Source organism: Gracilinanus agilis, chromosome 3 (assembly GCF_016433145.1).
Source record: "Gracilinanus agilis isolate LMUSP501 chromosome 3, AgileGrace, whole genome shotgun sequence".
In the NCBI taxonomy this organism is placed as follows: Eukaryota; Metazoa; Chordata; class Mammalia; order Didelphimorphia; family Didelphidae; genus Gracilinanus; species Gracilinanus agilis.
The window spans coordinates 217,803,809-217,828,023 of NC_058132.1; the positions used below are offsets into that span (position 1 = coordinate 217,803,809).

Sequence of the window (24,215 nt, forward strand, 5' to 3'; positions counted from 1 at the left end):
TTGTCTATTTCTAGACATTTAGATTTTTCAAACACAAGGATATTTTTTCAGAGATTGAATTGAATCACTTTTTCAGTGTAGCCACTTCAGTATTAGAACAAATTCAGTCAATATCCTTTTTTAATTAAAGAAAAATAAAAAATAAGGGAAAGTATGAATTAAATTCTCAGTGTTTTAGATTTATGATCTAGTTCATAGTTACAAATAGGACCAATAGGGGGTAATATGAAATATTGGTAAACTGCTTTGTAAACCTTAAATTGTCATATAAATGCCAAATGTCCTAAGGGAGTTTAAATTGAATATCATCTCCATTGTAATCTAAAAAAATTGATTTTGACAGCTCACCAGATCAATTGAATGTAGACATTTTAGACATTGAGATAAAAGGCATTTAATTTACTTTTCTTGGAAAGATAGATCTGATTAATCTTACTTCTGACTCAAGAAGACCAATCTTGTTTAAATAAAAGGATTATTAAATAGTAAAATTTATCTAAGATTTGTCAAACTATCAGAGTATCAAAGAATTAAGAATATATTATGTTGTCAAATTAATTTAAGTAGCCTTGATTTGATTAGAGAGTAAATTGTTTTATAGATTATATAATAATTACGTTTCTTTTTTTAAAAAACTCCTACCTTTGTCTTGGAATTAATACTCAGTATTATTGTCCTGAAGCAGAAGACCTATATGGGCTAGGCAGATTTGAACCCAGGACCTCCCAGGCTCCAGTCCTGACTATCTACTGAGCTGCACTTCACTGCTCCTAGATTTCTTTTTGAAATAAGAATTGTTAGTGAATATCACTAAAGATATTTTGATCAATGAGTGTTTTTAGAGTTCTGGGAATTAGAACCTTACTCTAGACATAGGACTTCTGTATATATTATGTATATATTATAGATGTACTCATTTTCTTCCCCAATACAATGTATGCTTCTTGAAGGCAAGGTCTAGTTCATTTTTGTCTTTGTTTCCCCATCACCTGTCCCAGTGCCTAGCATATAGTAGATGAATAATAAATGCTTGTTGATTATTTAACCTCTCTTCCTACTTCACTGAGCATTATACAATCTCAAGAGAATTTTCTCAACTCCTCTCATCCTTATCTCTAAATTATCAATGTAAGTACTCCTTTTTTCTTTCTAATCCTTGGGAAGAGGTGATTTTTTTCCCTTGCCAAAACGAACCCTTTCACCTATGGCCTTTGTTCTATCTATCTATCTATCTATCTATCTATCTATCTATCTATCTATCTATCTATCTATCTTTCTGACTATNTCTATCTATCTATCTATCTATCTATCTATCTATCTATCTATCTATCTTTCTGACTATATCTGTCATCTATCTCTTTGTCCATCCGTCTATATGTATCTGTGTCTGTCTATCCATCTATCTACTATATATATGGCACTTTCTGCATTTGCCATGTTTTTGCTTCATTAGTCATTCCCCTTTCTCATATATCTTTAATATCTTCTCTATATAGATAGGTTTCCCCTTTCCAAAACAAACAGCAACAAAAATTTCTTCCTTCAACTCCACATAATCCTTCAAGATATTATACTATTAATTTTCCCTCCTTTACTATGAAACAAAACAAAACAAAACAACTTCCTGATAATTAGATCTGCTCAGAATGGGTTACCTTGAGAGGTAGTATGTCCTCCCTCCTTAAAAGTCTTCAGGCAGAGGCTGGATGATGAACTATTGGGAATATTATAGATGACATTCTTTTAATGAACAGTTTGGATAAGATTGCTGTTAACATCCCTCCTAACTCTTCAAATCCTAGGATTCTGTGATTCTAATTACAGGGCAAGAATTGATTGTGGCAGGATATATAGGATGAAATGGAAATCAGCCTCTTGTCCTGCCACCACTTAAAGGGTAGCTCCAATCAGCCCAATAGACCCTAAGTCTCAGATTTTTGCACTTTATTTAGGTGTGCCATGCTTGGAAGATATTCATGACAAGATACAGGGTATTGCCACAATGGTGAGCTGGCCCAAAACGCTCTGAGAAAGAGAGGTTTTTATACTCTTCTAGGAGTTACGTGGATATATATTGTCATAACTGATTTCTTTCACAGAGACTAATTCCCAAGTGGCGGAATAGTACAGCTAGGCCTTAAATACCACAAATAATAAGGAGATTTTGCCTTTCGAGTTAATTTATAAGCTAGCAATGTAAAATCTTTCTAAGAATGGCCTATGTATACATTGAAAATATCCTTGACAAAAATGAGCAGGCTTTCACCAATGACATCCTATATCAGACCATATCTTCATAATTACACAGTGACTGAGATACAGAAAATATACAGTCCCTCTATTGATCCATTATAAACAGTCATTTGATTCATACAATAAAATTAAATGTTTTCCTCTAAAAGAATGTCTCCTTTAGATATTCTGATTCCCTGGTAAGTGAAACAACAGGGATGTGTTCAAAAAAACAAATCAATATCAACCAAAAAAATCAGTATCAAGTGACTCTCCCATCCTGGTTATGCCTCAGCCCTGAGTCCCACTTATTTGATTGAAGAGTCACTAACCTTGACCACTCTCCATCTACCTCTCTACCACTACATCCCTTCAAATTCCAAATATTTGTCACCACAAAAAGAGTTGCTCTGAATATTTTTGAATCTATCAGCCTTTCCACTTTTTCTCTTATCTCGTTGAGATACAGGTTTAGTAGTGGTTATTGTTGGATCAAAAAGTATACACATTTTATAGCTCTTTGGGCATAGTTCCAAGTTGTTCTCCAAAATGGTTAGAACAGTTCATAGTTCCACCAAGAATTCATTAGTGTCCCTATTTTTCTTCATCCCTTCCAGTATTTGTCATTCCTGATAGGTGTGAAGTTATACCTCACTCAGAGTTGTTTTCATTTTCATTTCTTTAATCAATAGTGACTTAGAGCATTTTGTCATATGACTATAGAGAATTTTAATTTCTTCTTTTGATTGAAAACTGCCTGTTCATATCCCTTGAATATTTATAAATTAGGGAATGACTCTTATTTTTATGTGACTCAGTTTTTTTTTTAAATTCATGGTTTTCAGGTAATTCAATAATTCTTAAGTTATCTCTCCTCAATCATTTTCTAGGTTAGTTGTTTTTCCAATGAAATATTTCACATTTTCTTCCATTTTGTCTTTTTTTTACTTTGTTTTATGGTTTCTTGATGACTCATGGAACTATTAATTTCCACTTGCCCAATTCTCTTCCTCAGTGAGTTTTTGTATCTCTTTTTCCATTTGGCCAATTCTGCTTTTTAAATAATTCTTTTCTTCAATGAATTTTGTACTTCATTTTCCATTTGGCTTATCCTGTTTTTCAATGAATTTTTTTCTTCAATAATTTAAATTAAAAAAATAATACGCCATTTCTTTTTAAGGTGCTATTTTCCTCCGTATTTGGGGGACTTTTTTTTACCAAGCTATTTTCTTTTCATAATTTTCTTGCATCACTCTCAATTCTTTCCTCAATTTTTCTCTACTATTCCTTTCTCTTTCTTTAATTCTTCCAGAAATTCTTGTTGGGATTGGGTTCAATTAGCATTTTTCACTGAGGTTTTACTCATACCTATTTTCATATAATTGTTGTCTTCTGTTGTCTTGGTCTTCCCTATCATCATAATAGCATTTTGTAGTTGTACTTTTTTGTTGTTGTTTACCTCTTTTTTCCAGGCTATTTCTTGTTTTCAAACTTTATGTTAAAACTGGGCTCTGCTCAACTGGGAGTGGGAAGACACTGTCTCACACTTCAGACTTCTTCTATCCTGCTGTTTTCAGAACTAGTTCTCAGGGTTTGCAAGTTTTTTGGTCCTTCCAAGGAGGTACAATCTAGGGAGAGGTGTGGTTATTGCTTTGGCCTCTGGTTTTTATACAAGAATGGTCCTTGGTCCCCTGCACAAGCATTAGCATTGTGGAAATTTAACACTAAACCTGAACCTCTTTCTGTGGCATCCCAAGACAACTTTTGGATTTTAAAGGGAAAAGGCTTATTCTTAAGATTAAATCTACAACGTGCTTCTTCCCCCACCTTCTTACTAAATAAGAATGGAGAAAAAACTTTTTGTTTATATCTAAATAAGCCTCTTAAGGTAGTGGGGTAGAGAAAAGTGGATATGCACATTGTGCAGCCATCCTAAAGGTCTCCCATCTGAAAGACCCTTGTCTCTTGCTCCATGTGACTCTTTGGCCTCCAGAAAGACCCTCTTGTCCAGAGTGATGTTGAAGTGTTCCAATCAGAGGAGGGCAGGAAAAGGGAGGTCATGAAAAGCATAAATTGGAGTACTGGAAGAAAGTGTGGAGCTTCTTTTCCCCAGGGAACTCAAAATGAATAGGTATGAGTCAGTTTGGCTCTCAGAAGGGAAAGCAAGGTAGCTTTGAATGTATGCATCTCCTTGTTTCATATTAAACTTCCCTAGTTCTGTTGAATATACTACTATCTTTCAGTCACCCAGGCTTTCAATATTTGAGACCTCTTTGACTTCTACCTCTCCTTCATTTTCAAGGCTTGTTGGCAAGTTCTATAAATTCTGCCTTTACAATATCGTTCCCTTTTCTTTATTCATATAGCTTTTACTTGAGTACAAGCCCTTCTTACCTGTTGTCTAAATTATTGTAGCCTTTCCTTTGGTTTTTCATCTTTCTAGTTCATCCTCCACAGAACTGCAAATGGATATTCCTAAAACATAGATGTGGTCGTTCCTCCACTCAAATCTTCAGTGGCTCCCAAATAACCTTAGGATAAAATATAGAACGCAGCCCAACATTTAAAGTCTTTTACATACTGTGTCCCATGCTGTGATCATTTCATCTAACTTCTCCTACTCTTCATGTCCTTTTCAACGTAGTCAAACTAGCCTGCTAGCTCTTCACCACATGTGAATTCTTTTTTCTGTGCCTTTGAGTCAATGGCCCCATGCTACAAGAATGCACTCACCCTCACCTCTGCATCTTAAAATCCCTAGCTTCTTCCAATGTAGAGGTCAGGTGACAAATAATAGGGGAGATTTTGATCCCTTTAGTTGTCCATGCTTTCTCTCTCATTGAATTACTTTGTATTATTATTTTGCATATTGGCATATGTGTTATATTGTCCCAATAGAATATAAGCTCCTTGAGTCTGGGTTTATTTTGTTTTCACATTTTTCTTTTAATGCCTGTAGCCTGGCACAATGCCTTTCACAAATTGTCGTTGTTGTTGAGTCTTTTTCCAGTTGTGTTCATCTTTTTGTGACCCCATTGGGGTTTTCTTGGCAAAAATACTGGAGTGGCTTGCCAGTTACTTCTTCAGCTCATTTTTACAGGTGATGAACTGAGACAAAAAGAGTTAAGTGACTTGCCCAGGGTCACATAGCTAGTAAGTATCTGAGGCCAGACTTGAACTCAAGACTTCAATATATATGGACCCTCTATAATTAAGGCCATTTGAGGAAGCAATGGGAGATGAATTGATAATGTAATCTTCCTTTCTCTTAAGATGAGATGCCAGTCTTTGGTTGGCACTGGTAGAGTTTTTGTGTTCTCTTTCTTATTAAAAGAATTCTGACAGCCTGTGAGAAAGCACCACTCACATACTCCATCCTGCTACAATTTTGCACTCTCTAAATCTTGGTAGAGTGATGAATACTTGATGGGCTTTATACCAAAAACTGATAAAAACTTGAAAAAAATAAACTTTTTAAGACAAAAATAAGAAAATTTTATTGGCAAAACTTGGGAATAGGCTCCCTAAGAATGTTATGTTAGCGAAGGAGAATAATTAACAAATACCAGACACTGTTATGACTCTGACAATTCATTAGCATCCATTTCTATTACTTGCAGAAAATTACGTTTAATTGATGTAGAAGAATTTCATAATCGCCAGGATGCAATGGAGCTGTCACTCTTCCAGAACATCGTCATGAAACACATGGAATCTGCCAAAGAGACACTACTTAAAACGTATGATTGAATACATAAACTCTTTTTTTCATTTTGGACAAAGAATAACCTATTCATTAGTTTCATCTAAAAGAAAAAAATTTTGTTCCGGAAGGTGCTATACTTTTAGTCCATTGATAGTTCAGAACAATATTTACTAGGTCTCTGTTTACATTTATTTGTTTAAAAGCCCAATACAATGTATTGGTTCTAAGGCAGAAGAGTAGTTAAGGGCTAGACAATGGAGGTTAAGTGACTTTCTTTGGGTCACACAGCTAGGTTACATTTATATTTTAAAGACTGATTTATTTAAAGTAAGATATTCTGGCTTAGTTAATGTCTTTTATGTCTGCAAATAAATATATGACTTTCTGTAATTATTTTTGAATTGTATACATCTTAGAAAGCAGATTCAGAGAAAGGAACCAGCTTCATTCATATTGATACCTATAACGATTTTTCAGAATTTTATTTAAGATAAAAAAAACTTTACACTTAATGATAGAAATATAAACAAAATCTTATTCTAATTTTCTATTCTTGAGTATTAGCATTCCTAGTCTAAACAAATCCATAGTTGCCATTTTAGTTTTTTATTTGAGTGCCTGATTTTTCCTAAAGAGCATATATGGCTTTGATATACTAAAGATTAAAATTCCTTTAATATTTCTAGTTTACAATTATAGGTGCTTTGCAGACATTATCTAGTATTAGAGATATAGATAGAACTCAGCAAATTTAAGCAGTCTTTCCAGTCAAGAAGCCAATGTGTGTCAGAGGCAAGACTTGATCCCAGGTCTTCTTGACTCCAAGATTGGCTTTCTCCTAAACCATTTTGACTCTACTAAATCATTTAAACAAATATAAATATCAAGAAAGCAGCACTGGTGTTTGTGATCTCCTACTTATGTTCCATCTCTCTTATTTTATTAGGTCCAGAAACCATCTTCATTTGTCATGTACTCGATTAAAGCTCCTAATGATTTCAGGCCAAATTGATTTGATTCTCTTTAGTCTTCTGTAGTTTGTGAAATTGTAAATTACTATAAAATACTAATGACCAACTTTGACTTGAGCTTCAGATTATGGTCTTTATTAGGATTGCCCCTCTTTTATCAGTCCTATAGGAAATGCAGGGATAGCTTTTTGTCTCTATAAGTATCCATAGTGATTTTAGCATTGCACTTAATATATAGTAGTTAATATTTAATGCATATTTAGTGACTATCTCTTTGTATGCTTTACATTATCATATCCTAGTAATTCATTTCATCAAGGTTTTAGACTTAATTAAGACTGTGTTGTATCATTTGTTCCCAAAGGTTTCAACTATCATGATTTTAGCCATAAATATAATAGCATCTCCAGAACCCAGAAAAGTAACTTACCCTATTACTTAATAAATATTTGTTTAACTGAAATCTATTGCCATTATAACATCTCTTTTCATAACAGTAATAAAGGATACTACCACATACCTTTTGCAATAATTACTAGCTCATTAGAGATATAAATCCCTTAATAGAGTAACTCACTGTAAAATCCTTTAGTTATCCAGAAATTATGATTGATTTGAAGTTTACAAGGTGGTATGTTGAAAGCCCTTTAAAAAAAGTCTTTATTCTTTCAAGGTGGTTTCCAGAAGTCCAAAATATTTATTACCAAGGTAATAAAAAAAAGCAGTTACCCACTGGTGGCAGCAGTGCAAAATTAGAATCTTTCTTCAACTGTGCTGCAACTTTGATGACTGTACAGCTACAGAGCTTAGCCTTAGAATCAATGCAGGACTTTACAGATTTAATTGCACAAAGGCCGGTAAGTAGTTACCACTAATGGTCATATGTATTTACTTAGGTATCTATAATTTTTCCAGAAAACATTACCAATGTTATACCTCTGAGAAGAAATTTCGACCTATTTCCCCTATTGTTAAAACTGCTGATGCTCACAAATCGACAATAATGGAACATTATTTTAAATAAATGATAGTCAAATTATAGACTGTTTACTCAGAGCCATGGGCTTACCTTTTATTGCAGAAAACTTGAGGTATAGCCCTAAACTAGCTGGGCATCTGCAGAACTTTTCTGTAATGACTATTTCCACTCTCCCCAGCACATTTATTACAGACAAACTATTAGTTAGGAATAGGGCCCCATTCTCCCACAGAGATAAGGGGGAAGGGAGGTAGTACCTAGAAGGTTGTCCTATAATCATGATGGCAAACCTACAGCACACATGCCAGAAATGGCATGCAAAGATCTCTTTGTGGGCATGGATGCCAAAGACCCAGTGCCCCCATCCCTGCAGCACAGAATTCACCAGAGTTCTAACTAGAAAGCGGGAGGGAGGTAAAGCTGGGCTGCTCCCCACTCTCTCTCCCTCTCTCTCTTTCCCTCCCCCTATTTCTCTTCTTCTCCCTCTCCCTCTCCTTCTCTCTCTCTCCCCAGTAGGAGTTAGTAAGCATGTCTCTTCAAGACAGCATCCCTTGAAGGGCAGGATTGCCCCACCCTATTCAGAACACAATGGTCTCTTAATCACCTTTGGCCTGAGTGAGACAGAAACAATTTATGTCTTTCCTATCAGAAGCAACCAGTGTCTTTAAGATGCAAAGTATTTAGGGGATTTGGGGATCTGTCTTTTGAGTTTGTACTTTAAAAATGTTCAAAACTGTAGACTAGTGACTTAGGAATAAATTTTATGAACCTGGGGCTAGGCTAATAGCCTCTTCAGCTATTCCCCAGTTTCTTTCACAAGCAAATTTGGGCTGCTTTACTTTGCCTCCTTAATCTCCTGATCCAGCCTGTTTTTGTTGTTGTTTTCTTTTTCATTCAAAGGGGTGCCTGCCTGTGGGAGAGAGGTGGGCTAGAAGCTCTGGAAGGTAGCAATCTTCACAATCAGCCTTGTATCCAGATTAAAACCTGACTTCAACCCTTGACCATTTGCTAAAAAGGTTCATTTGCTAAAAAGGTTCATTTGGAGGATATTTCCTTCAGGAAGGCTGGACTGTGATGGGGTGAATGTGTCAGGAGCATGTCATTTAACCTGAGGGTTATATTTCCTATAAATAAGGGATATTCCTGTAAAGTGGGGCTTTTTTGCTTTTTTTTTCAGGCCACCTTTTTCTTTCTTTCTCAAAATAGCATTGCATTTGAAATGGCTTCTGGTTCCTTGAATAGTGGCTAAAGATGGTATACTTTGAGATTTTCAAGGTCCCCTCAATTTCCTACTTTGGAGAGGAAGTAGGTTTGAGGGGATCATAGCTCACATAAGTAGAGGGGAACAGAGTAGAGTGCTTGTGCCCCTTGCCTAACTACATCACTTTTCCTCCTGCCCAGCAGTCCAATGGGAGTGCTTCCTCCCTCCCCTGGGTGGAGTAAGGGGGGTAAGCAGGGTGAGCCTGGCCCTCAGTGGAGAGAGGGGCACTTGGTCTGAGGGGTGAGGCCTGGCATTCCATCTCTTAAAAGTTGCCCATCACTGTCCTATGAGAACAGATCTCTGGGTTCATTTTCTCTCATTTGGTTTCTCTGTACCCAGACTTTATTAGATGCCATGGTTTTTTCTTGCCAGAGTTCCATGGCAGTTGTCTGATACTAAGGAACCTTTGTATATCCTTATTTTCCTCAGTACAACCATTCCTTATCCAGTTGGCATGCCATTGGCACAAGGAATGAGATCATAGCCAAGAGTCTGACAAGAACTGAGTTGTTGTGCCTCTGTCTGTGTTAGAAAAAGTTCTTATTCCTTGTAAGAAATTTCCAGCTGCCACAGGAGTTTTCCTTACCCAGGCAGGGTGCAAAGTGATGGAAATGCAAATACAAAAGAGATGTTAGGCTGTCAGGGAGGGCTTACATGTTAATAAGGGAAAATAACACATAAAATGAGTGGTGGTCAGGAAGGGAGTTTGGGCCTAGGGAGTCAGAGAGATAGTGAATTGATTCGTGGAGCAACCAAAGGACATGCCCTTTAATTAATTAATTAATTAATTGATTGATTGATTAATTAATTAATTAATTAAAATTTTAATTAAGAACCCTTACCTTCTGATTTGGAATCAATACTGTGTACTGGTTCCAAGGCAGAAGAGTGGTAAGGGCTAGACAATGGGAGTTAAGTGACTTGCTCAGGGTCACACAGCTAGGAAGTGTCTGAGGCCAGATTTGAACCTAGGATAGACATGCCCTTTTAGAAGCAATGGCAGTTTTGATTTGATTACCTTGCACAGAGCAGGAGGTAGAAAACGGAGGATATGAACAGTTCATGTTGTGGCAAGTCATATGGCAAGATCTGGTATCTGGGCATTTAGGGACTGAGGCATTAAAGCAGTTAGAGATCTAGGTGATTAAGATCTATGCAATTAATAACCTAGTCATTTAGGTCACTTAGCAACCAAGGCACTTAGGGACCTAGCATTGTAAAAAAATTTTAGGCTGGTTTGAACCAGTTTAAACAGGTTTAGGTTGGTTTGTCTTGTCCTCACAATATAATGAGTTACTAAGGTAGGGGTACTTAAGTTATTGTTAACCAAAGATTTAACTCCAACTAGGCAAAGAGAATAAAGGATTACCTTTTCACAAGTATAAACTCAGAATACACAAAGAGAACCAAGAATTTCCTTTCCCAGTCCCAAGTGCCTGATTCTCTAATTAACTCCCTAATTCCATAGGACCATAAATGTATTAGTCCCTTACTTTTGCCATTTTTTTCTGAACTTAAGTCATAATTCTTTCTATTTATTGCTATGGAGGTTGGCTTTGATAGTCACAGCATTTAAATGAAGGTTGTATCACTTATATACAACTCTAAAGATATTCATGCTTCTTTGCATCTTTAAAAATGCAAAATTCTACCAGAAACCATAGTAGAATAATTTCTCACTTATTTTGTAATCAGGCTTCCAAAAAATTAAAGTGTTTAAAGTATAACTTCAAGGTAAGAAGTAAGAAAACATCAGTTTTTAATAGTAAAAATGAAGGTAGGCAATAATTAATGATGCCCTCAAATTTCATAAACACAATCCACGTGGAACAGTACAATTGAATTGGGTCTAAGGAAGTAGAGTTCTGCCTTTCCTTGCATTCCCCAGTGTTTAGTATAGTGCCTGGCACATGGTAGGCATGGTAAGATCTAATACCTCAAAGTATTATATTTTATAAAGTTTATTAATAATCATTTGAAGTAGAAGAAATAAAAAGAACAGAAGTAAAACCAGAGTAAATAACACCTGAGTAAAATTCTCCTGCTTCTCACCTCACCCCACCTCCACAGCCACATTTCTGGGAGAAGAGAGAGGACGGAGCAACACAAAACTTATATCCTCCCTACTAGTTAGCACGTGAGAAGGATCTTGAGATAGTGGGAGAGAGAGTCCCTGGGATGCAAAATTCTAATTACACAGCATTTAAATACTTAGAGAATTTTTCTGGAGAATAGTAGTAATAGAGACGATGTGTATAGTTGTCATTAAATAAAAATCGGACTTGTATGTTTCTCTCTGCTACACAGTTTGAATTGTCTTCCCTCTTTCCCCCTCATCCTCTCCCTCCTTAAGTGACCTAGAAAACCTAGTCCAGGAAAATGCCTGAAGGGTGAACAGTTAAGTGAAATGTTATAGCCCTAAACAGTGACTGCAAAAACATCACTAACTTGCAACTCATATACCCATTTTTTGATCTCTTCAAAATCTTTTTAATGATAATCTACACATATGTTAAGGACTTTCTCAGAGAAAATATGAGAACAGGTAGTTGTTTACAAATGAAATTATACAGCAGATCATATCATTGTAGATACATAATTAGCACAAAAAGGACAAATAGTCTGTGCTTATTATTTGTTGATTAAAGAAAACATTTGATTCAGTAGAGTAAAACAAGGCCTTACCAGTTCTTCTTAAATGAAATATTTTTCTATACATATGTTAAAATCAAACAAGAAATGGCCTCATATTCTTTATTGGGTAAAAATCTGACTACTGTAAAGTAATACTTGCCTGGCTTGTGTTATACCATTATTGTGAAGGAAAAATAATTTAATGTGTGTGAAAAGATTTTGATGCATACCAAGGAGCTAGTGCAAAAGATGAACCTTGTAGTTATTTATGGAGATACAGTCTCAGTTATGATAAATATGAATAGCATCAACCTGGAAGAAGTCTAAATTGGGAAACAAGGTTAAAAGTGAAGTGAATAAGTTGTACAAGGTACTAGAAATTGATATGATATTGATTGGGTTTTCAAGTCTTTGCTTCTCCTGAAGAAAAAGAAATATGCTGGTTTGGGGGTAGAGCCAACCTCAGATGGGAAATATATCACCAAGCAAGAACTGAAAGGATTAGACATCATGTGAAGAGGGTGGTGCAATCTTGCCAAGTAAACTGGAAACTTCATCAATGGTCAAATTCTTTCTGACCAGAATAAGGACACAATTGTGGACAACATTCAGAAGCAGTTAATAGAAATTTGGAGAAAATGTGATGAGTGGTACTGTCCCAATAAGCAAATTTGAAATTACCAAGACATTTTCAAAGGACCTACAGGATTACCCTGACAAAAAAAAAATCACATGTTCATGTTGCTATTTGGATAAACTCTCATGGAGGCAAAAAAGTGAAAGTTGGAGATAATGTGTCATATGTCATCTGTCAGGATGGATCCAAACTAAGTACCAAAGAGCCTATGCCCCTGAGCAATTACAAAAACAGGACAACCTGACCATTGATACTTACTACTACCTGTAACAGCAAGTCCACTCAGTTGTGGCTTGAATCTGTGAGCCAATTGGTGGAATTTATGCTGCTCTCATTGCAACATGGTTAGGACTGGATCCCACTCAATTCAGAGTTCATCAACTTTACCATAAAGAGGAAGAGAATGATGCCTTACTTGGAGGCCCAGCACAACTCAGTGATGAAGAGAAATATAGGGACTGTGAAATATACAAATTTTCTTGCCCTAAATGTAGAACTGAGAACATTTGTGGTGTGTATTTGATGGTTTGGAAACCCAGAGAGAACCCAGTTTGTTTTGTTGTTGTAATATAGATTGTATGACCTTTACAGACCAACTGAACAATAAATTAATCCTGGATATCAGTCACTGCATTAAAAAAATACTACAATACTCCTATAATTTTGGAATGGGATAGCCAGGCACTAAAATGCTGTGGGCCTTTGAATCATTAATGAAAGGCCCAGGATTTAAGAGGATCTTGTCAAAACATCATAATGAATGAAAGAAGCCTTTAAATGCTTACTTGGAAATTGATATGAAGACATGAATCTCAACCTTAAGTTTAATAGACTGAGAAAATTTGTAATGATAAAGACAGTAGCAAAGTACCATTGGTTTGGTTTTTCAAAAACTTATCATCTTAAATCAATAAACATTCATTAAAAGAAATATTAAAAGGAAAAAGACTTGCACAAAAATATTTATAGCCGTACTCTTTGTGGTGGCAAAAAATTGGAAAATAAGAGAATGTCCTTCGATTGGGGGGGGAAATGACTGAACAAATTGTGGTATCTGTTGGTGATGGAATACTATTGTACTCAAAGGAATAAAGAACTGGAGGAATCCCATGTGAACTGGAATGACCTCCAGGAACTGATGCAGAGTGAAAGGAACAGATCCAGGAGAACATTGTCCACAGAGACTGATACACTGTGGTACAATCGAACATAACAGACTTCTCTACTAGCAACAATGAAAGAATCCAGAGCAAGGCTGAGGGACTTATGAGAAAGAAAATCAACCACATTCAGAGGAAGGACTGTGGGAAGAGAAACAAAGAAGAAAAACAACTGCTTGAACACATGGGATATTATTGGGGATGTAGACACTAAATGATAACATGAGACCAACTATCAATAATATGGAATTAGGTCTTGATAAATGATACATGTAAAACCCGGTGGAATTGGATGTCAGCTAAGGGGAGTTAAGGGGAGAGGGAAAGAACATGAAATATGTAAATATGGGAAAATATTCAAAATAATAAAATAATAAAATAAAACTCAAAAAAAGAAATATTAAACAAGATTCATTGAAAATTTCAGCATAGATATCTTGAATGACTCATTGTTAATAGTTATTGAGGCATAAGACAAGAAGGTATTAGCTCCTCAAAGGTGTATGCCTTTGTCATGAAGGATGTCCAGGACAAAGACCAAATGGAAATGTGATTCTTATAAATAATGAGGTCTCTCTGATGTTCTGGTTTGTGACTGGCATTGTGCTGTGTATCAAAACATGGAACATTGTGCAGTCTCCTAAAAAGAGTTTCGTCTAATTATCCATACAGTAAAAATAGATCTGAGCCATCAGTACACCTTAGATAGACACAACGACAAGTGGAAGAAAATGGGCTGAATTATATTTGGGAAATTGTTGGTTACTTCTAATAATCCCAATCGAGACATATATTATTAATATTTTTTTTATTTTAAACCCTTAACTTCTGTGTATTGACTTATAGGTGGAAGTGGTAAGGGTAGGCAATGGGGGTCAAGTGACTTGCCCAGGGTCACACAGCTGGGAAGTGTCTGAGGCCGGATTTGAACCTAGGACCTCCCGTCTCTAGGCCTGGCTCTCAATCCACTGAGCTACCCAGCTGCCCCCTATTATTAATATTTTTGATGATGAAATTCAATCAATTCATTTCTATGTAGTGAATATTTTTAGCCAATCTGAAATAAAAGAGGCAAAGCTCCAAGCCAATAACAAACAGGTTTATTAAGAGAGGCTAGTGTCTCTCAGTAAAACTGGGTCATTAGATTTTGCTCATAATCTAAGATATTTGAATGAGGGTTTTTCTCTGCTTACATACCTTAAATTTACATCATTTAAGATCCCACCTCAATAGGCAACCACCAATCCTAGGTCTCAATGGGCAAGTGATACAATTAGAGACAATGGACAGGTGATATGAGTAGAGACAATGGGCAGGTGATACAAGTAGAGACACTGGGTGGAAAATCTATTTTTTAGCTATGATTGGGCACTATCTTCTTGAGTAGGTGTCCCAACTTCCCATTGAATCCTGGTTGGTTAGAATGGTCTTCAACCTAATATACTAGCAGTATTTTAGGGGAAATTTTTTTTGGATAATCTATGCTGATTTTTACCTCAGCTTTCTGCATTCTAGTGGAAGTAAAGTGTGATGCATACAAATGAAACTATGTAAGTAGTTTCAGATACTTTCCCTTCTTGTTAGACTCCTATGATAGGTAGTACAATAAAATAAGGAGATTTATTTTGTCGATCTATAAAATTTAAAGAACCTAACACCAAAATGTTAGTTTAATAATTATGCTTGTAAAACATTTGGTTTTTGAAAATGTTATATATTCAAATGATGCCTTTTCATAGGATATGACTCAAGTGCTTAAGAATTTAAATTTATACCCTATGATCTTGACTGCTTTGTGATTTATTAATAAAATTAACATATTTTAAACCTTTTTAAAGGATTCTGTGAGAGCTTATGAGCATCCAGGCTTTATTACAAGGCTGATTCTTGAAGAAGAAGCAATTAAGTTTGAACCTGAATTTAATGATTATCTAGCCATTTTTCTAAATATTTATGATGTCATGATTAAGGCTGTCAGTCTTGTACCAAGAGTTGAAACCAAATTGTATGCCAAATGGGTAAGTAATTCATATAGTTTGATTTTTTACAATCATTTTAATGCCATGAATTTAGTTTTATAATAAAATTATTATGTAAATATGACAGTTATCCTATGATTTACAGAATATATATGTTCCAGAAAAGCTGATCTCATTTTCTCATTAATTTAACTTATATTGCTACTATTTAACACATGTTATACCAATTTGAAATCCAATCTTTCAACATAGGAGATTGAGTAATGCTTCAGAAGTAAAGGCTAGAGCACAGAAGCATGGCAAATTAATGATAGATGGGAAGGAACATGGAGCATCCAGGTGCAGGTCCAGGTCCAGTTAAGATATAGTGAGTGTTCCCTAATCAGAAACTCATCATCCAAAGGTGGAGGTTTGCATTCTGGATTGGTGAATGAGACCAGAATATAGGCAAATGGCAGTTTAAAGATGACTGATATATAGTGAAAATAGTAAAATGATAAAAAAATTAATTTAAAAGAAAACAATTTGAACTTAATGTTTTTATTTATTTATATTTATGTTTATAAATATTAATTATATTTAATTTACCTAATTAAATATAATTAATATTTATAAAAATAAATATAGCACAAATGTATTTTCAATTTTTTTATATATAAACTTTTCAAATGACAAATTCTCAAATGGTCCTTATTGATAATGTACAATAGAGAGTTTGTAATTTAGAGCCTGTTACTCTGGCCCCAGTCTGTTTCTCTAGGTATATTTATTTCATAGTTAGAGAGGTCTGCTTGTTTCCCAAACATGACTTTCTATCTCTGATTTCTGAAACTTTGAATAGGTTGCTTGCATGTCTATAATGTATTTGTTCCTCATTTATGAGTTTTAGAATCTTTCATTTCCATCAATGCTCAGTTGAAGTGCCATTGCCTATGGGAAGGTCTAGTTTTCCTGATTGCCTTAGCTTTTAGTGCCTTTTTGTGTCTCAAATTATTTTATATTATTCACCTGTGTAAATGTTTTTTTCAGCAGTAGAGTATAAATTCCATGAATGTGAGGATTGTATAAAATCTTAGATTTAGAAACAGAAACGACCTTAGATATCTAGTCTAATTTTCTCCTTTTGAAAATGAGGAAATTAAGGCCCAAATAAATTGAATGACTCATTCAAAATCATATAGAAAAGTTGTAGCCCCAGAATTTGCACGTAAGTCTCCCATATACTTTTGTCTGCACTAGGCTACTTCCAACAGAATTAATATTTGTTGAATAAATTGCTATAAATAATAATGCATAACTAAGAAATTTATTTCCCACCAACTAGGAAAGTAAGTCCCAGTCAACTACCTTGAAGCCCATAATTCTGGATGAAATATTAGAGGCACACCGACAAAAGATTAGGGATGTGATTGCTGCTGAAAGTGTTGCACCCATTGAGCATCTGAAATATTATGATAAGTACGATTTCTTGATTAACAAACAAGCTGAACGTGATATTGATAAATATCTTGAAGGAGAACATGGTTATGAGGAAACAATAGCACTAGTTCGCAAATACCAACAGTTAAGTGATGAGATACAGTACACATCTAGAAAGGTAAATAATACAAGTTGTTAAGATAAATCTTTTTACTTTTCTTTGAATGAACTTACCTCCCCTCCTATTTTTTTTACTAGTTAGTACTTAGAGTGTACATAAAGTAGTGGTATGACTTTCACTATGGTATCTACTTCCAAGGTCCCTCAGGCAGGAAATATTTCGTGTAATTTTTCCTCTCCCAGCAAAATGAGTGCATCATTACACTCTCCCTCCCCCCAAAATCAAGTGATCTAAGAATTCATTGCTTTCTACATTAATTTTGCAAATGATCTGTATCACAATAACTGTATTCTTCCAAGTATTTGATGAATGGTTTGCACTTGCATAGAATGATTTTGTATAAAGTACCATGTATAAGTTTCTTCAACTCTGACATGATTTAAAAGGAAGTTCAATTGCTAAATTTAAAGGGATGTCCCTCAAATAACCTTTCTTTGTTGTATATTTAAATAAAACATCAGATCCCTAGACAATTTAGAATTTATGAGCAAAGGGCTTTAAAGAATGTATACCCTTTGATTCAACAATACCCCTTCTGGGTTTGTACCCCAAAGAGATATTAATGAAAAATGTTTGTACAAAAATATTCATAGCTGCACTCTTTGTGGTAGCAAAAAAAATGTAAAACGAAGGAGTGCTCTTCTGTTGTGGGGAATGAATGAACAGGTTGTGGTATTTGATGGTGATGGAATACTATTGTGTTGTAAGGAATGATGAACTGGAGAATTTCTATATGAACTGAAAAGACCTCCAAGAACTGATGCAGAGTGAAATGACAAGAACCAAGAGAACATTGTATACTGAGAGTGAAACATTGTGGAATTATCCAATGTAATGGACTTTACTACCAGTAGTAATACAACAATCCAGGGCACTCATGAAGGACTTATGGGAAAGAATACTATCCACATTGAGAGAAAGAACTATGGGAGTAGAAATGCAAAAGAAAAACTTATAACTTATAACTTGTTTACATAGGTATATAATTTGGGGTTTTGGCTTTAAAAGATTTCTCTATGGTAAAAATGAATAATGTGGAAATAGGTATCAAATGATAACAAATGATAACCCAGTGTTAGCTCTTGCAGGAGTTGTGGACTGGGGGGGGGGAGGAGAGGGAAGGGAAAGAACATGAATCATGTAAATAAAAATTTAAAAGAAAAAAATCAGGTCAGAGTAAATTGGTATTACAAGATAACACTGAGAAAGACTAGTAAAAATATAATATATTTCTTGTTGACTGGAATTTTCATATTTATGTTTCAGGTCCTTCGTTTAGGAATATTTGAACTGCATTGTGAAGAATTAATCAGATCTTTAGCGAAACGAGCAGATGTTATTTGTTCAAGACTTATAGCTAAAGTGTTCAAGGACCATCAAGAGTTAAATATGAAGTAAGTGAATGACATTAATTACATACAAATTGTTATGTTTATATTTTAACTGGACATTCAATAAGTAATCAGCTCAATTTTTTATGATAATGAGGTGGAGCAGTAGCATGGATAGTCTTAAAGAGAAAATAAGTCAGTCTTATTTTGTGAGGCATTTTATGCTTGACTTAAGGTGACAATAAGAATGATTTCTGTTATTTTTTTGGCATAAGTCAATTAACGATGAAGCATTGGCTCAAAAGTTTGGGATTCTCGGAGAATTTTATATAGGATTCAGGATTTGTGTAGTTAAGATTTATTTAAGTTTTCCAAAGTGTTTTATAGATCCTTTCTCATTTGAGCATTACAACAATCCTGAGAAGTAGGTAATATTATTATCCTCATTTTAAGGATGAGAAAAATAAGGCTGAGAAAGGATGAGTAACTCAGCTGGGCTCACATAGCTAGTAAGTTCCTGATACCTAATTTGATCTCAGATCTTCCTGATTCCAAGACTAGTCCTCTAGTCCACTGAGCCACCTGGCTATTTATATCAATACTAATGTATATTAAAGTATACTAAAGAGTTGGAAAACCAAGTGCTCTGAGAGTTCCAAGGAGGAAGGTCATTATTGGCCAGAAGAATCAAGAAATACTTTAAAGGATGGATGAGTGTTCAGCTAGGCATAGAGAAAAGGGTATGTTCAAGATGTGTGCAAGAGAGAGGAGAAGAGCATCGTGTTTGGCAGGGAAGGGAGTTGTCTAGTTTGCCCATAATTACTAAAGGAAAATACTGTGAGATAGCACATATTTATAGATTACTGGAAGTTTTACAAAGTGCTTCTCTCACAGACCTCTGTTAAGAAAGTAGTAATAACATTTTGCAGATGCGAAAATTGAGGCATGTAGAGGATAATGGCTACCTAGCTCAGGGTCATGAAATTAATAAATACTGGATCCAGGATTCAAACCTAGGTTTCCTTTGTCTTTAAGTCAAGCGTTATAATACTGCATCCTAGATAAGGTCATGTAAAGTGTTGCCAAATTATAGAGAACTTTGAAAATTCTAACCTGTATCTATGAGGCCAAAAGGAACCACTGTAGATATCTGAGCAGAGATGTATAACCCTTTATATACTTAAAAAACACTAAGAAACAGTAGTATAAAGAATGGATTTCAGTGGGGAGGAAGTGGAAGTAGTAGGACCTTTTAGGAGACTATTGCAGTGATCCAGGCTGATGGTAATAATGTTTTGTATAAGGGTGGTAATAGTGGAAATAAAGTGGAAAGAACAAGTTTAAGATATGAAGGTGGGGTTTATAGGACTTAGTGATTGGATATTAAGGGTAAAGAAGAAAGAAAAGTTGAAGGTAAACAAAAGTTTATGAAAATGGGAAAAGGATAAATGATGGTACCACAGGCAGAAACAAGGAAGTCAAGTTTGGGGGGGAAAATAAGCTCAGTTTTGGACCTGTTGAATTTCAGGTTCTGGTGGAACATCCTAGAAAGATGGGCAGTCAGAGATCCTATAGCATTTTATTTAATTCAACAAGCATTTATTAAGTGTCTGTCATGGGCCAGACTCTACTAGATAGAGTCACATATTTTATTGGTGTAAGGGCAGGTCTGGGATGAAATACAGATAAGCAAACAAAAAATGGAAATTAATTATTGGGATTGTTGTTTTTGGTCCTGTCTGTTTTTTTTTTGTATGTGTGTGACCCCCATTTGATGTATTCTTGGCAAAGATATTGGAGTAGTTTGCCATTTCTTTCTCTAGCCCATTTTATGGATGATGGAACTGAGGCAAATGGTCTTAAGTGACTTGCCCAGGGTCACACAGTTGATAAGTGTCTGATGACAGATTTGACCAAGGAGGAAGAGTCTTTCGGACTTTAGGTCTGGCTGCCATAATTACTAGAATGGGGTGGATCTAACAACTGGAGAAAACTGGGAGAATCAGGGAAAAATTCTTGTAGGAGGGGCATTTGACCTGAATTTTGAGGAATGTAGGAATTCTAAGAGGTAGAAAGGTGAGAAGTGAAAATATTCCAGGCAGTGGAGGAAAGTGGTCAAAAGAGATATAAGAATAGGGTGGAATGTTAGGTACAGAGAATATCAAGTAAGTCAACTTTGCCAGAATATAGAGTGTGAGGAAGAGGATTTGTGGTCACAGAAGGATGAGAGATCAATATGGAGATATGGTTATGAAGGGCTTTAAATGCCAAATGTGGGAATTTGTATTTTATCCTAGAGATAACAGGAATTTTTTGAATAGAGGAGCTGACACAGTCAGATCTATGTTTTAGGAATGTATCTCTGGAAGCTATATGGAAAATGGTTTGGGAAAGGGAGAGATTAGAGAAAGACTAATAATTTCCTAATAATAGGAAGCTATTTCAATGGCAAGAAGTGATGAGTGATGGTCAAGTGATTAGAGAGAAGGATGAGTGTGTGTGTGTGTGTGTGTGAGAGAGAGAGAGAGAGAGAGAGACAGAGACAGAGAGAGAGACAGACAGAGACAGAGACAGAGAAAGAGAGAAAATACTCAATAGAAATATTTGAAATTAAGAGAAGGGATGAATATGGGGAAAATAAGATATTTTTTTATTTGGGACATGTTGAGTTTGAGATGATTATTGGACATTCAGGTTATTGGATGTTCAGCAAATTTGTGACATAGAACTAGAGTTCAGGAGAGATATGAAGGTCTAGAGCTCAAAAGAGATCTGTACTAGGTATAAAATTTAAGAATTATCTATATAGAAGTTCTGAAGGACTGGGAATAAATTGAATTGCACTGGAGTGTAGGGAGAAAAAGAGAGAGCCAAGGACAAACGCTTGTATAAAATACACATACTCGTTAAATGTTTTGAAAGAGGATGAGAAATGAGTGAAAGAAACATAAGGAGTAATTAAAGAGTAGGAAGAGAGTAGAGAATCTTTGAAGTCAAGGAAAATGAGCCACTAGTTGTTAATCCAAAATGGTAAAGTCTACAGAGGTCTCTAGAGGAGAAGAGAACTAAAAATAGGCACTGTATATATGGCGATTAGAAATGCATCAGTGGCTCTTGAAAAACCAGTTCCAATAGACTGGTGGTTGCAGAAATCAGGTCAGATCTAAGAGCTTGAGATCTGAGTGATTAATCAGAAAGGAGAATTATTCTCAACTTTTACATGAAGTGCAAAGATAGGGCAGTAGCTAAATAGTAAAGAAGGTCAAGGAAATTGTTGTTCTTTTATTTCAGTCATGTCCAACTGGGTTTTCTTGGCAAACATTCTGGAGGGGTTTCCATTTCCTCCTCCATCTCATTTGACAGATGAGGAAACTGATACAAACAGGGTTAAGCGACCTGCCCAGTGTCACACAGCTAGCTGTTAAGTGTCTGAGGTCAAATTTAAACTCATGAAAATAAGTCTACTTGACTCTAGGCTTGGTACTCTATCCACTTCACCAACTACTTTTTTAGAATTAAAGGGGTCTAAGCTTTTATAAGCAGAGGGAAGATGCCAAGTTTCAAGAGAAAGATTAAGGTGCATGAAACTGAGGATGATTACTGAAGTCAGGTTCTATAGAAAGAGACAATGACTGAGGAAAAGGATTGACTAGCTAGAGCTGAGAGGTCTTAGCCTGAGATTATTGAATTTAGAAAACACTTTTACAATTATATTTCAATATAATTGGATTATTTTGAAATCCTTTGAATATTATTTTATACATTTGAAAACATTCTGGAAAGAATCCATAGACTTTACAAGACTGTTAAAGGGGTCTATGACACACATACACACAAATCTTTTTAACGGGGGAGGGGGGGGGCAGCTGGGTGGCTCAGTGGATTGAGAACCAGACCCAGAGATGGGAGGTCCTGGTTTTGAATCTTGCCTCAGACACTTCCTAGCTGTGTGATCTTGGGCAAGTCACATAACCCCCATTGCCTAGCCCTTGCCACTCTTCTACCTTAGAACCAATACACAATAGTGATTCTAAGACTGAAGGTAAGGGTTAAAAAAAAAATCTTATGAGCCCCTGAATTAGAGAGTCTGGCCTTAGTGAAGAATAAGTTTGTCTTCTCTTTTGTTATCAGATGGTTGATGTTGCTGAGTTTAGCAAATTGGAATAAGGAGCTCTGAGGAACAGTAATCATATGGGTAGTGAATAGGAGGATAAGTTGCTATTAGTGTGTGCACTGAAAGAGTCAGAAGTTTTAAAAGAGAAGAGAAAAGCAAGGTTTCGAAACACTTGCTGTTTAATTAAGTTAAATAATAAATAGATAAAATAGTTGATGCTTTAATTAAGTTAGAATTGATAAAGGTAGAGGAATATTGCTGTGTAGTGGTGAAAGCCTTTTTGAGACTATATGCCATTTTCTAAGCACCATATAGAAAAGTGCAAATTTATTTTTTTATTTATCTTCCACCTGGATATTTGATTAGTCTGTGGATTTATGTCAGTTTTATCCAGATGATTCTTCTATGGCTGTCATCTGATTGACACTTTACCTAATTCAGTGTCTTTCCTGTGGCACCTACCACTTATTCAGAAGATAAGACATCATAATTATTGGAAATTTATAAATGACTAAGTTTTTATTTTTAAGGCTTAATGTTTGTATTTTTACATATTAATCATAATGCTATTTTGTTTTCAAATATGGTTTTAATAGGTGAATTGTTAAGATTGATTTGTTTCTTACATTTCAGATTATGTGAGGAATTTGAAATGATAGCAGAAAAGGCTCTTAGTACACCTCCAAATACAGCACAACTAATGGAATTAAAGGTATATATACAGTAAATTGTTATATTTAAGTAGATGAAAAATTATTTTAAGGCAAAGGCCAATGTATAAGTAATGCTGCATTTTGGCTTTTATACAATGATTGCTCTTGCTTATCTAGAATTTAATAGCATATATAACTTTTGTCATCGTGGGTACTTCTTCATCAATGCAATTCATACTTGCATTATAACTTTGTATGTTGTGTGGCTTTTGTCTATATTTGCCTATAAATTTTTCATAGAAGATCTGTGCCATATGCTGGAGGCCTTTATCTTGTTCTCTTGGACCCTCAGTCCCAGTGAACAGTCTTAGCTGTCTTTCGTCTTCTTGTCATGACGAAGCCACCTCTTTTTCAAGTGTCATATTGGATAAATTCAATTTGAAAACCAGGAGACCAGAGTTCAAATCCTACCTGACACACTTAGCATTCTGTGTAATGATAGAAAAGTGACTTAATTTCTCAGGACCAACCTATACCTTCCTCCCCCAGGAATTCCCTATGTCCTTGAGATCCCAGCTCTATTTTCCATCCTGTCTATGTCCTTACCTACCTTCAGTTATATTATTTATACAACTTATTGCACATAGGTTGTCCTTGATAATATATTGGAATAACCTTGCATCTTTCTTTTTAGAAATTGTTTTATTATAAGCTTAATAACTTTGACCAAAGATAAATGGTAAAGAAAAATACGAAATAAGGATTTAAATCTTTTGTTAACAAGCATTTATTAGGTGCATTTTGAGTGCTAGGCTAAGTGCTGTGCTAAGTGCCAAGGATAGAAAGGCAAAAAAAAAACAAAAAACGTAAAGGAGTTCATAATCTAATGGGGGAGACAGCACATAAACAATGATTTACAAATAAGATGAAAACAGGATAAATTGAAGATAATCCAAAG

At 35.2% G+C, this 24,215-nt stretch overlaps 1 protein-coding gene across 1 annotated transcript in view; it reads left to right on the forward strand.

Annotated features, from left to right (window-relative positions):
• Positions 1–24,215, forward strand: part of DNAH7 (dynein axonemal heavy chain 7) — a 371,101-nt gene that overhangs the window by 115,348 nt on the left and 231,538 nt on the right. Inside the window, exons 9-14 of the mRNA XM_044669069.1 lie at positions 5,853–5,972; positions 7,583–7,766; positions 15,419–15,598; positions 16,884–17,156; positions 18,426–18,553; positions 23,238–23,316. Of these exons, the coding sequence (XP_044525004.1) occupies positions 5,853–5,972; positions 7,583–7,766; positions 15,419–15,598; positions 16,884–17,156; positions 18,426–18,553; positions 23,238–23,316 (964 nt within the window). The remainder of the gene's footprint in view (positions 1–5,852; positions 5,973–7,582; positions 7,767–15,418; positions 15,599–16,883; positions 17,157–18,425; positions 18,554–23,237; positions 23,317–24,215) is intronic.